At 50.6% G+C, this 12,736-nt stretch overlaps 1 protein-coding gene and 1 long non-coding RNA gene across 3 annotated transcripts in view; both read left to right on the plus strand.

Annotated features, from left to right (window-relative positions):
• Positions 1-12,736, plus strand: part of cxadr (CXADR Ig-like cell adhesion molecule) — a 77,453-nt gene that overhangs the window by 55,409 nt on the left and 9,308 nt on the right. Inside the window, exons 4-7 of one of the 2 annotated variants that reach the window (XM_055645253.1) lie at positions 525-677; positions 4,240-4,362; positions 4,473-4,614; positions 6,732-7,113. In XM_055645253.1, coding sequence (XP_055501228.1) covers positions 525-677; positions 4,240-4,362; positions 4,473-4,614; positions 6,732-7,002 — 689 coding nt within the window. In that variant the 3' untranslated portion in view covers positions 7,003-7,113. Of the gene's footprint in view, positions 1-524; positions 678-4,239; positions 4,363-4,472; positions 4,615-6,731; positions 7,114-12,736 lie in introns of those variants that run through there. The other variant, XM_055645254.1, reaches the window with a different exon arrangement.
• On the plus strand, positions 7,424-11,225 carry LOC129703065 (uncharacterized). The gene is made up of 2 exons (XR_008724509.1): positions 7,424-7,897; positions 8,060-11,225. It is a non-coding gene; the product is annotated as an uncharacterized LOC129703065 (long non-coding RNA).

Consider the following 12,736-nt stretch of genomic DNA (forward strand, 5'->3'; position numbering starts at 1 on the left):
GAACACGCTAGAGGCAGGAAATATGTTCCCGATGTTGGGGGAGTCCAGAACCAGGGGCCACACAGTTTAAGAATAAGGGGTAAGCCATTTAGAACGGAGATGAGGAAACACTTTTTCACCCAGATAGTTGTGAGTCTGTGGAATTCTCTGCCTCAGAGGGCGGTGGAGGCCGGTTCTCTGGATGCTTTCAAGAGAGAGCTAGATAGAACTCTTAAAGATAGCGGAGTCAGGGGATATGGGGAGAAGGCAGGAACGGGGTACTGATTGGGAATGATCAGCCATGATCACATTGAATGGCGGTGCTGGCTCGAAGGGCCGAATGGCCTGCTCCTGCACCTATTGTCTATTGTCTATTGAACGGGTGACTTCAGACTTCCCTTCAGACCCTTCTTCTTGAGAGAAAGGTTGTTGTCTTGACACCAGGCTACAAGGTTCTCGATTTCCTGTCTAGGATCCAACAGTTCTGGTTGGCGTGAGTGCATTTGGCTAAAACGTGTTCTCTCTCTCTCTCTCTCTCCCTCTAGTGAAGCCGTCACCTCCAACCTGCCTTGTGGATGGGACCCAAGAAATTGGAAAAGACGCATTATTGAAATGTCTGAGTGTTGGCACCCCTCCCATCACCTATTTTTGGACCAGGGAAGGATCTGCACACATGCTCCCTTCCACTGCAATTGCGGGTAACTATATATTAAAGATTTCAAAGAAGAATATGTCCACAACACAACAGTTGAGGCAACGCCACGGAAGGAGAGACAAGTTGAGGAACAAGGGTGGGGGGGACCTCATTGAAACTAGCCAAATAGTGAAAGGCCTGGATAGAGTGGATTGTGTAGAGGATGTTTCCACTAGTGGGAGAGTCTAGGACTAGAGGTCACAGCCTCAGAATTAAAGGATGTTTCTTTAGTCAAATCAAGTCACATTTATTTATAAAGCACATTTAAAAAACAACTCTCGTTGGCCAAAGTGCTTTACATTTGTTATAAGAAACGTATAAACAAACAAACGACATACATGTAGCCCGCGCTCAGTGGACGTCAGGAAAGGCTTGGGAGTATAGATACGTTTTTAGTCTTGGCTTAAAGGAGTGGATGGAGGGGGCAGTTTGTTCTGATGGGGAGGGGGATGCTGTTCCACAGTCTAGGAGCTGCAACCGCAAAGGCACGGTCACCCCTGAGCTTATGCCTAGACCGCGGGATATTCAGCAGCCCCAAGTCGGCCGATCTGAGCGAACTGGAGGTGGAGTGGTGGGTGAGAAGACTTTTAATGTAGGAGGGGGCAAGCCCATTGAAGGCTTTGTAGACATAGAGGAGGGTCTTGAAATGGATACGGAACCGCGCAGGGAGCCAGTGGAGAGAGGCCAGGATCGGGGTGATGTGGTCCCTTTTTCGGGTGCCCGTCAGGAGTCTGGCTGCGGCGTTTTGGACCAGTTGCAGGTGGGACAGGGAAGATTGGCTAATGCCTGTGTAAAGGCAGTGAAAGGCCTGCACAGAGTGGATTGTGTAAAGGATGTTTCCACATAGTGGGAGAGTCTAGGACTAGAGATCACAGCCTCGGAATTAAAGGATGTTCCTTTAGGAAGGAGATGAGGAGGAATTTCTTTCACCAGAGGGTGGTGAATCTGTAACAAAACTAAATTAAACTACAAAGTTTCCGCAGAGACCGGTCCCTCCGTAACTCCCTGGTCAATTCGTCCCTTCCCACCCAAACCACCCCCTCCCCGGGCACTTTCCCATACAACCGCAGGAAATGCTACACTTGTCGCATTATCTCCATCCAAGGACCCAATCAGTCGTTCCAGGTGCGGCAGAGGTTCACCTGCACCTCCTCCAACCTCATCTACTGCATCCGCTGCTCTAGGTGTCAGCTGCTCTACATCGGTGAGACCAAGCGCAGGCTTGGCGATCGCTTCGCCCAACACCTCCGCTCGGTTCGCAATAACCAACCTGATCTCCCGGTGGCTCAGCACTTCAACTCCCCCTCCCATTCCCAATCCGACCTTTCTGTCCTGGCCTCCTCCACGGCCAGAGTGAGCCCCACCGCAAATTGGAGGAGCAGCACCTCATATTTCGCTTGGGCAGTTTACACCCCAGCGGTATGAACATTGACTTCTCCAATTTCAGGTAGTCCCTGCTTTCTCCCTCCTTCCCCTCCCCTTCCCAGCTCCCCCACCGCCCACTGTCTCCACCTCTTCCTTTTTTTCCCGCCCCCCCCACCCCCACATCAGTCTGAAGAAGGGTCACAACCCGAAACGTCACCTATTCCTTCGCTCCATCGATGCTGCCTCACCCGCTGACTTTCTCCAGCATTTTTGTCTACCTTAGACTACAAACCCCCTCATCATTTCACTGTGAGAAGGAAACTCAGAGATAGGCAGTGATAGATAAATTATTGATTAGTACGGGTGTCGGGGGTTATGGGGAGAAGGCAGGAGAATGGGGTTGAGAGGGAAAGATAGATCTGCCATGATTGAATGGTAGATTAGACCCGGTGGGCGGAATGGCCTCATTCTCCTCCCGTGTCTTCTAAACCTACGAATGGATTAAAGCAAATGCTTATCGTGACTCGTAGAGTGGATGGAATCTGGAACAAACGAGCTTAGTGTAGAGATACAGCGCGGAAATAGGCCCTTCGGCCCACTGTGTCCGGACTGACCAGTGATCCCCATAAACGAGCAATATCCCAAATTTTTTCGTCTTTGGAATGTGGGAGGAAACCGGAGCACCCAGAGAAACCCCACGTAGGTCACGGGGAGATCGTGCGAACTCCGTACAGACAGCACCACCCGTAGTCGGGATGGAATCGAACCCGGGGTCTCTGGCGTTGTGAGGCAGCAACTCTACCGCTGCGCCACCGTGCCGCACTGAACTAACTGAGCGGGCGGTGAAGGTTACCATCGTATAACATTTAGCGGGTGTCTAGGTATACCGCTCAATTACAACAACACGATTGCTCAGCTAGTCAACAGATGTTGCCCCTGAAGGGCCTGTCCCACCTGGGCGTCATTTTGGGCGACGCCCTGAGAAGTGGTTCCCGTGGGGTGATGCGTGTAGTCACGCGCGGTGTCTCCTTGCCACCGCTGGATTTTGGAATGCTCAAATTCTTTCCGCCACACCTGCATGCGGTATCATGCCGCGCACCCTGTGGCACACTGACATAGCGTACAGTTTTGGTCTCCTAATCTGAGGAAAGACATTCTTGCCAGAGAGGGAGTACAGAGAAGGTTCACCAGACTGATTCCTGGGATGGCAGGACTTCCATATGAAGAAAGACTGGATAGACTCGGCTTGTACTCGCTAGAATTTAGAAGATTGAGGGGGGATCTTATAGAAACGTACAAAATTCTTAAGGGGTTGGACAGGCTAGATGCAGGAAGATTGTTCCCGATGTTGGGGAAGTCCAGAACTAGTGGTCACAGTTTAAGGATAAGAGGGAAATCTTTTAGGACCGAGATGAGAAAAACATTTTTCACACAGAAAGTGGTGAATCTCTGGAATTCTCTGCCACAGAAGGTAGTTGAGGCCAGTTAATTGGCTATATTTAAGAGGGAGTTAGATGTGGCCCTTGTGGCTAAAGGGATCAGGGGTATGGAGAGAAGACAGGGATGGGATACTGAGTTGGATGATCAGCCATGATCATATTGAATGGCGGTGAAGGGCCGAATGGCCTCTACTCCTGCACCTATTTTCTATGTTTCTCTGTTTCAGCTTGTGGCCCTTGTGTCTAAAGGGATCAGGGGGTATGGAGAGAAGGCAGGTATGGGATACTGAGTTGGATGATCAGCCATGATCATATTGAATGGCGAATGGTGCAGGCTCGAAGGGCCGAATGGCCTACTCCTGCACCTGTTTTCTATGTTTCTATGACCTCGGCAAATTCATTTTGCAGTGATGCAGACTGTCGTATCGTGTCTCGGGTGGACGTATGTTGACTTTGGCGGTCACATGATGTCATAGGCGCTGTCGTCTGTTGTTGCTGCGGAGGTCCTGGAAATTGTGACATTGACTGACGCAGTTTGACCTCAACTGCGTTGTAGCCTGTCGTGGATTGTCGTGCAGTTTGACGTTCTGTCTGCGACTGAGGGCGCCACTCACTGGCGCCCACAGTCGCCGAAAAAATCCGCCAAGTGGGACCGGCCCTTAAGATACCAGTTCAACCCTGACCTCCGCTGCTGACTGTGTGGAGTACGCAAGTTTAATTTTGCTACAGATTTGAAATAAAAGCCCCTTTTCTCTTTTGCAGATGTCTCTGCCGGAACTCTGAAAGTGAGGAACGCCAGCACGGATAACTCCGGGGTCTACAAGTGTACGGCGAGGAACAGGGTGGGAAGCTCGGAATGTTTCATCAGGCTCGCCGTCTCCTCCTGTGGGTATCCGCTTGCATCCGGCGACTTGCCATCATCTCGGTTCTTCGCAACTTCCGCTCTTGCGAACGGGGAATGGCTCACTTTCCTTTCGTTTCCTTTCCGGGTTTAGCATCGAACAACGGCGGCAAGATCGCTGGGGCCATCATCGGAGTCCTCCTCGCCTTGCTATTGATCGCAGTCATCGTCTGGTTCATCCTCCGGAGGAAGAAGAAGAAGACCACATATGAGAAGGAGCAGCCATTCGAGATACGGTAACTGCACTCATCCATCGATGAGTTCATCAGTTCTAGGAGCAGATGTAGGCCATTCGGCCCATCGACTCTACTCCGCCTGGTTTTCCAAAGGTGCTCCGGTTCACAAGGTCATAAGTGATGCGAGCAGAATTAGGCCATTCGGCCCATCAAGTCCATTCCACCATTCAATCATGGCTGATCTATCTCTCCCTCCTAACCCCATTCTCCTGCCTTCTCCTTATAACCTAATCTGAGGAAAGACATTCTTGACATGGAGGGAGTACAGAGAAGGTTCACCAGACTGATTCCTGGGATGGCAGGACTTTCATATGAAGAAAGACTGGATAGACTCGGCTTGTACTCGCTAGAATTTAGGAGATTGAGGGGGGGGATCTGATAGAAACTTACAAAATTCTTAAGGGGTTGGACAGGCTAGGTGCAGGAAGATTGTTCCCAATGTTGGGGAAGTCCAGAACAAGGGCTCACAGTTTAAGGATAAGAGGGAAGTATTTTAGGACTGAGATGAGAAAATCATTTTTCACACAGAGAGTGGTGAATCTCTGGAATTCTCTGCCGCAGAAGGTAGTTGAGGCCACAGTTCATTGGCTATATTTAAGAGGGAGTTAGATGTGGCCCTTATGGCTAAAGGGATCAGGGGGTATGGAGAGAAGGCAGGGATGGGATACTGAGTTGGATAATCATATTGAATGGCGGTGCTGGCTCGAAGGGCCAAATGGCCTAATCTTGCACCTATTTTCTATGTTTCTATGTTTCTAAACAGGTCCCTCAACCCAACTTGCCCACACCGGCCGACATGCCCCATCTACATTAGTCCCACCTGCCCGTATTTGGGGGTATGGAGAGAAGGCGGGTATGGGGTACTGAGTTGGATGATCAGCCATGATCAAATTGAATGGCGGTGCTGGCTCAAAGGGTCGAATGGCTTCTACTCCTGCACCTATTGTCTATGTTTCTAACTGCTGACGCTAAACAAGAATCTACCTATCTCTGTGGTCTCTTCCCACGGTCCAAAGATGAGCAGGTTTGTAGTTTAGTTTAGAGATACAGAGTGGAAACAGACCCTTTGACCCACCAAGTCCGCGCCGACCAGCGATCCCCGCACGTTAATACACATCACACACACACTAGGGGACAATTTACAATTTTACTAAGCCAATTAACCTACAAACCTGTCCGTCTTTGGAGCGTGGGGGGAAACCGGAGATCCTGGAGAAAAGCCACGCAGGTCACGGGGAGAGAACGTGCAAACTCCATCCAGGCCGTACCCGTGGGCCGGGTTGAACCCGGGTCCCTGGCGCTGTAAGGCAGCATGCCCACCATTATTGGTTTGATCCGGGTGTCTGCCAACACTCGCTCCAAAGACGGACAAGTTTGTACGTTAATCAGCTTCAGTAAAATTGTAAATTGCCCGCAGTGTGTAAGATGGTGTTAGTGAGCGGGGGGGGGGGGGGTCGCTGGTCGGTGCGGGCACGGTGGCCTGAAGGGCCTGTTTCCGCGCTGCATCTCTAAGCGAATCTAAAGACAATCAGTCTGCAGAAGGACCCAGACCCAAAGTGTCACCTATCCATGTTCTCCAGAGATATTTCCTGACCCGCTGAGTTATACCCCTGTCCCACTGTACGAGTTCATTCCAAGAGCTCTCCCGAGTTTGCCCTGATTCGAACTCGGAGATTTACGGTAATGGCCGCTCCTCGGTACTCGGGGCTCTCGTGGACATTTTTCAACATGTTGAAAAATCTTCACCAGTCTTCCCGTGCTTACCTGCCGTTAGCGAGTCTCCCCGAGTACCTGCCGTTAGCGATACGAGCCGCTAAGAGACGTCCCCGAGCTCCGACGTACCCGCCACGTTCATTCTCCGTGCTTACCACGAGTTTGATTTTTTTAAAACTCGGGAAAGCTCTTGGAATGAACTCGTACCGTGGGACAGGGCTTTAACTCCAGCACTGTGTGAAACGTCACCTATCCATGTTCTCCAGAGATGCTGCCTGACCCGCTGAGTTACTCCAGCACTCTATGTCGTATTCTGAAGTTGCCAAGTTGCCTTGTGTGCAGAGTTGGCGGGGGACGGCGATTCCTTAACTCTCTTTTTGTTTTCTGCCCTCTGGTTTTCACAGGGAGGATGTCCCCGCTCCAAAGAGCCGTGTTTCAACCGCGCGGAGTTACACCGTGGATTCCCAGCGTTCATCTCTGGGCTCGATGTCTCCTTCCAACATGGAGGCCTACAAGACCCACTACGACCGCCTGGCCACTGACGAGATCGAGCGGCTCCCCGCTCACAGCCCGGCCCTCACCCCTTCCTTCAAGGTAGCCGCTCCGAGCCTCAGCCGCATGGGAGCCGTTCCCGTCATGATACCAGCACAGCACCGGGATGGTTCCATCGTGTAGCACTCAGCTCCCGGCCACCCCACCAGGCCCAACGCCAACCTCCCGACCCTTAATCCCACTCCCGACCCCAACATCAACCTCCCGACCCTTAATCCCACTCACGACCCCAACACCAACCCCCCGACCCTTAATCCCACTCCCGACCCCAACCCAACACCCTTAATCCCCTCCCGACCCCAACTTAATCCCACCCCCGACCCTTAATCCCACTTCCGACCCCAACGCCAACCTCCCGACCCTTAATCCCAAACCCAACACCCAATCCTTAAACCTAACCCTTGATCCCGTTTCCCAATGCAAATCCCAACCCCAATCTCCCAACTCTTAATCCCAATCCCGACTGATCCCCCCCCCCCCCCCCCGCCATCCCTACTCCAATCCCAATGCTGACTCCAATCCCAATCCTGACCCCCCCCCCCCCCCCCCCTCCCCCAATCCCTAAAGCTACACCCAAATCCCAACCCATTCACCCCATCCCCAACCCCGCCCCTATCATCAAGCCCCATCCCCCAACCCCAACCCAATGGCTGCCTTTGGCCGGACTGCTGGAACAGCGGGGGCCGTTTCGTGTTGCGGGTCCACCGGGCGGGCTGGAGTGGCCGCACGTTCTACCATCCACGCTGTTCGGGAAGAGTCTGGTCGAAGCCGCCACCATGTAAATTCTGTGTATAATGGCGAGAGTTGTGCGTGGTAGTTCCGTATGTGTTTTACAAAGACTGTCTTCTGCCCCTGAGCCGGTCGGGCGTGAAGCTGGCTCTCCAGCGCGCCACCGCACCCTCCTCTGGGGACACGTGAAGGAAAGCTGGAGGACAAAGTGAGGAAACTGCTGAAGTTCCCAGCCAACACCCTCCAACATCGTGTTCAAGAAGGAACTGCAGATGCTGGAAAATCGAAGGTACACAAAAATGCTGGAGAAACTCAGCGGGTGCAGCAGCATCTATGGAGCAAAGGAAATTGGCAGCGTTTCGGGCCGAAACCCTTCTTCAGTCTGAAGAAGGGTCTCGACCCAAAACATCAACCATTCCTTCGCTCCATAGATGCTGCCGCACCTGCTGAGTTACTCCAGCATCTTCGGTTTATACCAGCATCTGCAGTTCTTTGCTTAGGCATTTCATGCTGGTTTACTGATGTTCTGGATGGATGCAGGATGCCTTGTGTTGCACTTGATGGCCATGTAGCTACAAGGAGTAAAATAGTCTCCACACTTGATGCGTCTACCAGCAAAACCCCCAGCGTATATACCCAGTGTATAGAGCGCAGTGTATATACCTATACAGTAAGCACCAGAATGATCAATGGATTTTCCTTCATGCCATGCATGTTTATACTACACTTTCATTTAATTATAGCGTTGGCGCTGTTGGTAATTCTTCAAGTCAATGCCCGATCCTAGAAGGGTCCCGTGCTTCCATGCATACTCCTCTCTCTCTAATGCCTGTCCATTCCCCCTTTGGAAACTCTGTTTTCATGCTCCTACTGACAGTGAGTTCCAGATCGAAACCAAAAGTGCAAAAAAAAAAAAATTCCCTTTCCCCATTTACCATTTTCCACGGGCGGCACGGTGGCGCAGCGGTAGAGTTGCCGCTTCACGGCGCCAGAGACCCGGGGTTCGATCCTGTCTGTGTGGAGTTTGCACCTTCTCCCTGTGACCACGGTGTGTTTTATCCAGGTGCCCCTGGTTTCCTCCCACACTCCATAAAGCCGTGCAGGTCTATAGGTTCTTCTGTAAATTGGCCCTATTGTGTGCGGGATAGTGCTAGTGTACGGGGTGATTGCTGGTTGACGCGGACTCCGTGGGCCGAAGGGCCTGTTTCCACACTGCATCTCTAACGCAAGTCGGGATGCCCCTAGTGCGTAGGTTGTGAAACTGGGATAGTATAGAACTGGTGCACGGGTAATTGTTGGTTGGCTCGGACTCGGTGGGCCGAAGGGCCTGTTTCAGCGCTGAATCTCTAAACTAAACTCAACTGTAGACAAAAGCGCTGGAGATACTCAGCGGGTGAGGCAGCATCTATGGAGCGAAGGAAAGTGGCAACGTTTCGGGCCGAAACCCTTCTTCAGACTGATGTGAGGGAACTGAACTAATCTTCCTTACCATTTACCCAAAGTTTTATGTACCTTAATCCTTGGCCCATCTACGAACGAGAATAGGTTCCAAATCCTCAGCTAGTTTCTTGCCCCTTCCACCAAATCTCCTCCGAATCCCAGCTTCTGTGGTTAAACCATGCAGCTAAAAACCCTCATCCCTTTTATACACACACACATATATATATTCCACACCTTTGGTCATGGCTTTGCGTAGGTATCCATCCTTTAAGAGGAACTTAAGGGCCTGTCCCACTTACGCAACTTTTTTGGCGACTGCCAGCACCCGTCATAGGTCGTTGCAGGTCGGCGGAAATGTTCAACATGTTGAAAATCCAGCGGCGACCAGAAAGACGCCACGACTCTTTGGGCGACTGAGGAGACGACTCACGACCGTACAGGCGACATGCCTCGGGGTGAAGCCTGTATGGTCGTGAGTAGTCGCCCAAAGAGTCGTACCTTGTTCTGGTCGCCGCTGGATTTTCACTATGTTGAACATTTTCAGCGACCTGTAACAGCCCACGTGTCGGCTGCCGCAGAAAAAGTTGCGTAAGTGGGACAGGCCCGTTAGGAGGAGATGCGAACTATGAAAATGTTTTCAGCCCAACTTCAAGCCCTGAAATCCTGCTCAATTGCCTGGAGCTCTGGAATAAATCTGAGTTATAGGCGCGCGTATCCTGGGTTTTATTATGTAAAATGTTTTGTTGTGAGTTTTCATGTTGAAGTGCTTTGTGGCTGGTTACAGTCCTGACTTGTCTGACCGTCTCAACCCTTGTTTTGTGTCTCATGGTACTTTAAAAATGGCCTGTCCCACTTATGCGATTTTCTTTCAGCGGCTTGCCGGCACCCGTCATAGTCACGGCAGGTCGCCGGAAATGTTCGAAAATGTTGAAAATCCAGCGGTGACCAGACAAAGGTACGAATCTGGGCCGCTACGTACCTTAATCCTTGGCCCATTTACGAACGAGAATAGGTTCCAAATCTTCAGCTAGTTTCTTGCCCTTCCACCAAATCTCCTCCGAATCCCAGCTTCTGTGGTTGAAGCATGCAGCTAAAAACCCTCATCCTCCTTGTGACGCCTGTGTGGTTGTGAGTTGTGGCCCAACTGGTCGTTACCTTAATCTGGTCGCCGCTGGATTTTCAACATTTTCGAAAATGGTCGGCGCCCTGCCGCGACTATGGCGGATGCCGCCGGCAAGCATCGTGTAAGTGGGACAGGCCCTTACGGCAGCATCTAGCCTGCTCTGGCTTGTATGAAGGATATAATGTTGATTGGTGAGAAGAGTGCAGTGAAGCAAATGGCTAAGCGTTGCAGTTACGGCTTGCGTGCAAATCTAGGCTTGAATAAACAACGTACGAGATCTTGGCTTTCACCCTCCGAGACCTGTTGGGCAGTTCGGTGGGATCAAGCCCAAAGTTCTTTGTGGTTGCCCTTTTTGCTTTCGACTTGATTTTGTTTTAAACTTCATCTTGATCTATTGTGGAGTTAAATAGAATTTGAACGCTGCAGTGGGCTGGACTTCGAGTACATCACTGAAACTAACGGCGGCACGGTAGTTCCTGCCTTGCAGCGCTTATAGCGCCGGAGACCCGGGTTCGACCCCAACTACAGGTGCTGTTGGGACAGAGTTTGTACGTTCTCCCCGTGACCTGTGTGGGTTTTCTCCGGGCGTTCCGGTTTCCCCCCACACTACAAAGACGTGCGGGTTTGTAGGTATCATTGGCTTTGCTAAAAAACTGTAAATATGTTCCCTAGTGTGTGTGTGTGTGTGTAGGATACTGCTAGTGTACGGGGCGATTGCTGGTCGGCGCGGACTCAGTGGGCCCTGTTTCCACGCTGTACCACTAAGGTCTAAAGGAATGGGTGTTAATGTCCGGCAGGCAAGAGTAAGCTAAAATGCAGAGGGAAAACCAATTTTATAAAAGAGAACAAGGTTTCCTTAAACTGACACTAAAGATGCTTCAAACTGAATGCGTGAGTTGTCTACACAAATCGTACGCACTGATATTTGTACCATCATCTGTTGTACTTTGTACTAATTTGTGTTTTATTTAGTTATAGAGAGGTACTGTAATCATTGCTTATTCCTATTGACAATTGAATGTGAAATTGGAATAAAGGTTTGAGATTATTTAGACCTCCTGGCTGTCTGGTATTTTGTAAAGTCTGTTATAGAATCGCAGAGTGATACAGTGTGGACACAGGCCCTTCGGCCCAACCTGCCCACACCGGCCAACATGTCCCATCTACTCTGGTCCCACCTGCCAGCATTTGGTCCATATCCCTCCAAACCTGTCCTATCCATGTACCTTAAATGTTGGGATGTACCTTAAATGTCCCAGCCTCAACTACCTCCTCTGGCAGCTCGTTCCGTACACCCACCACCCTTTGTGTGAAAAAGTTACCCTTCAGATTCCTATTAAATCTTTTCCCCTTCACCTTGAACATACGTCCTCTGGTCCTCGATTCCCCTACTCTGGACAAGAGACTCTGTGCATCTGTAGATCTGATTTGGGTCAGTCGTAGGGTGCGGGTGGATGTCCTGAGATTTCACTGTATCATGGTCCGGAGAGTTCGTTCATTGCGGCTATCGAGATCTAGGAACTCTCCCCTCCAGGGGCACTCTCTCCCCAGAAGGACGGCCAATAATTTAATAAGACGACTGATTCACCCTGGCCCCAGATGGATCGGCCGATGGACTAATTACTATTTTATTGTCACATGTACTCGGTACAGTGAATTTTGTTTTGTTTTGGATGCAGTACACAGAGTATGCAAAGGGTTATAGAAACATAGAAAATAGGTGCAGGAGTAGAGGCCATTCGGCCCTTCGAGCCTGCACCGCCATTCAATATGATCATGGCTGATCATCCAACTCAGTATCCCATCCCTGCCTTCTCTCCATACCCCCTGATCCCTTTAGCCACAAGGGCCACACCAACTCCCTCTTAAATATAGCCAATGAACTGTGGCCTCAACTACCTTCTGTGGCAGAGAATTCCACAGATTCACCACTCTCTGTGTGAAAAATGATTTTCTCATCTCGGTCCTAAAAGACTCTTATCCTTAAACTGTGTGACCCCTTGTTCTGGACTTCCCCAACATCGGGAACAATCTTCCTGCATCTAGCCTGTCCAACCCCTTAAGAATTTTGTAAGTTTCTATAAGATCCCCCCCCCTCAATCTTCTGAATTCTAGCGAGTACAAGCCGAGTCTGTCCAGTCTTTCTTCATATGAAAGTCCTGCCATCCCAGGAATCAGTCTGGTGAATCTTCTCTGTACTCCCTCTACGTCAAGGGTCGCCATGTATAGGGCGCTGAAAGGGTTACAAAAGTATTCAATATTACCCTGGTGGACAAAGTCCTATAAAGGCTGACTCATGAAAGATATGTTAAAGGTCGACTATAAATACAAGCTGTGTGTGTGTTTCTTTGTCAATGGCTTTTAATGCCAGGAATCACTAGTCATTGCAAACACAGCAAGCCTGTGATCAGTGGTGACCCACAAGGATAGATTCTGCTCTCCCTGCGATGAAACAGCTGATGTCGAGAGACTGGTAGACTAAAAATGCCGGTGAAACTCGTCGGGTGAGGCAGCGTCTATGGAGCGAAGGAATAGGTGACGTCTCGGGTCGAGACCCTTCACACA

Source organism: Leucoraja erinacea, chromosome 13, assembly GCF_028641065.1.
Source record: "Leucoraja erinacea ecotype New England chromosome 13, Leri_hhj_1, whole genome shotgun sequence".
Lineage (NCBI taxonomy): Eukaryota > Metazoa > Chordata > Chondrichthyes > Rajiformes > Rajidae > Leucoraja > Leucoraja erinaceus.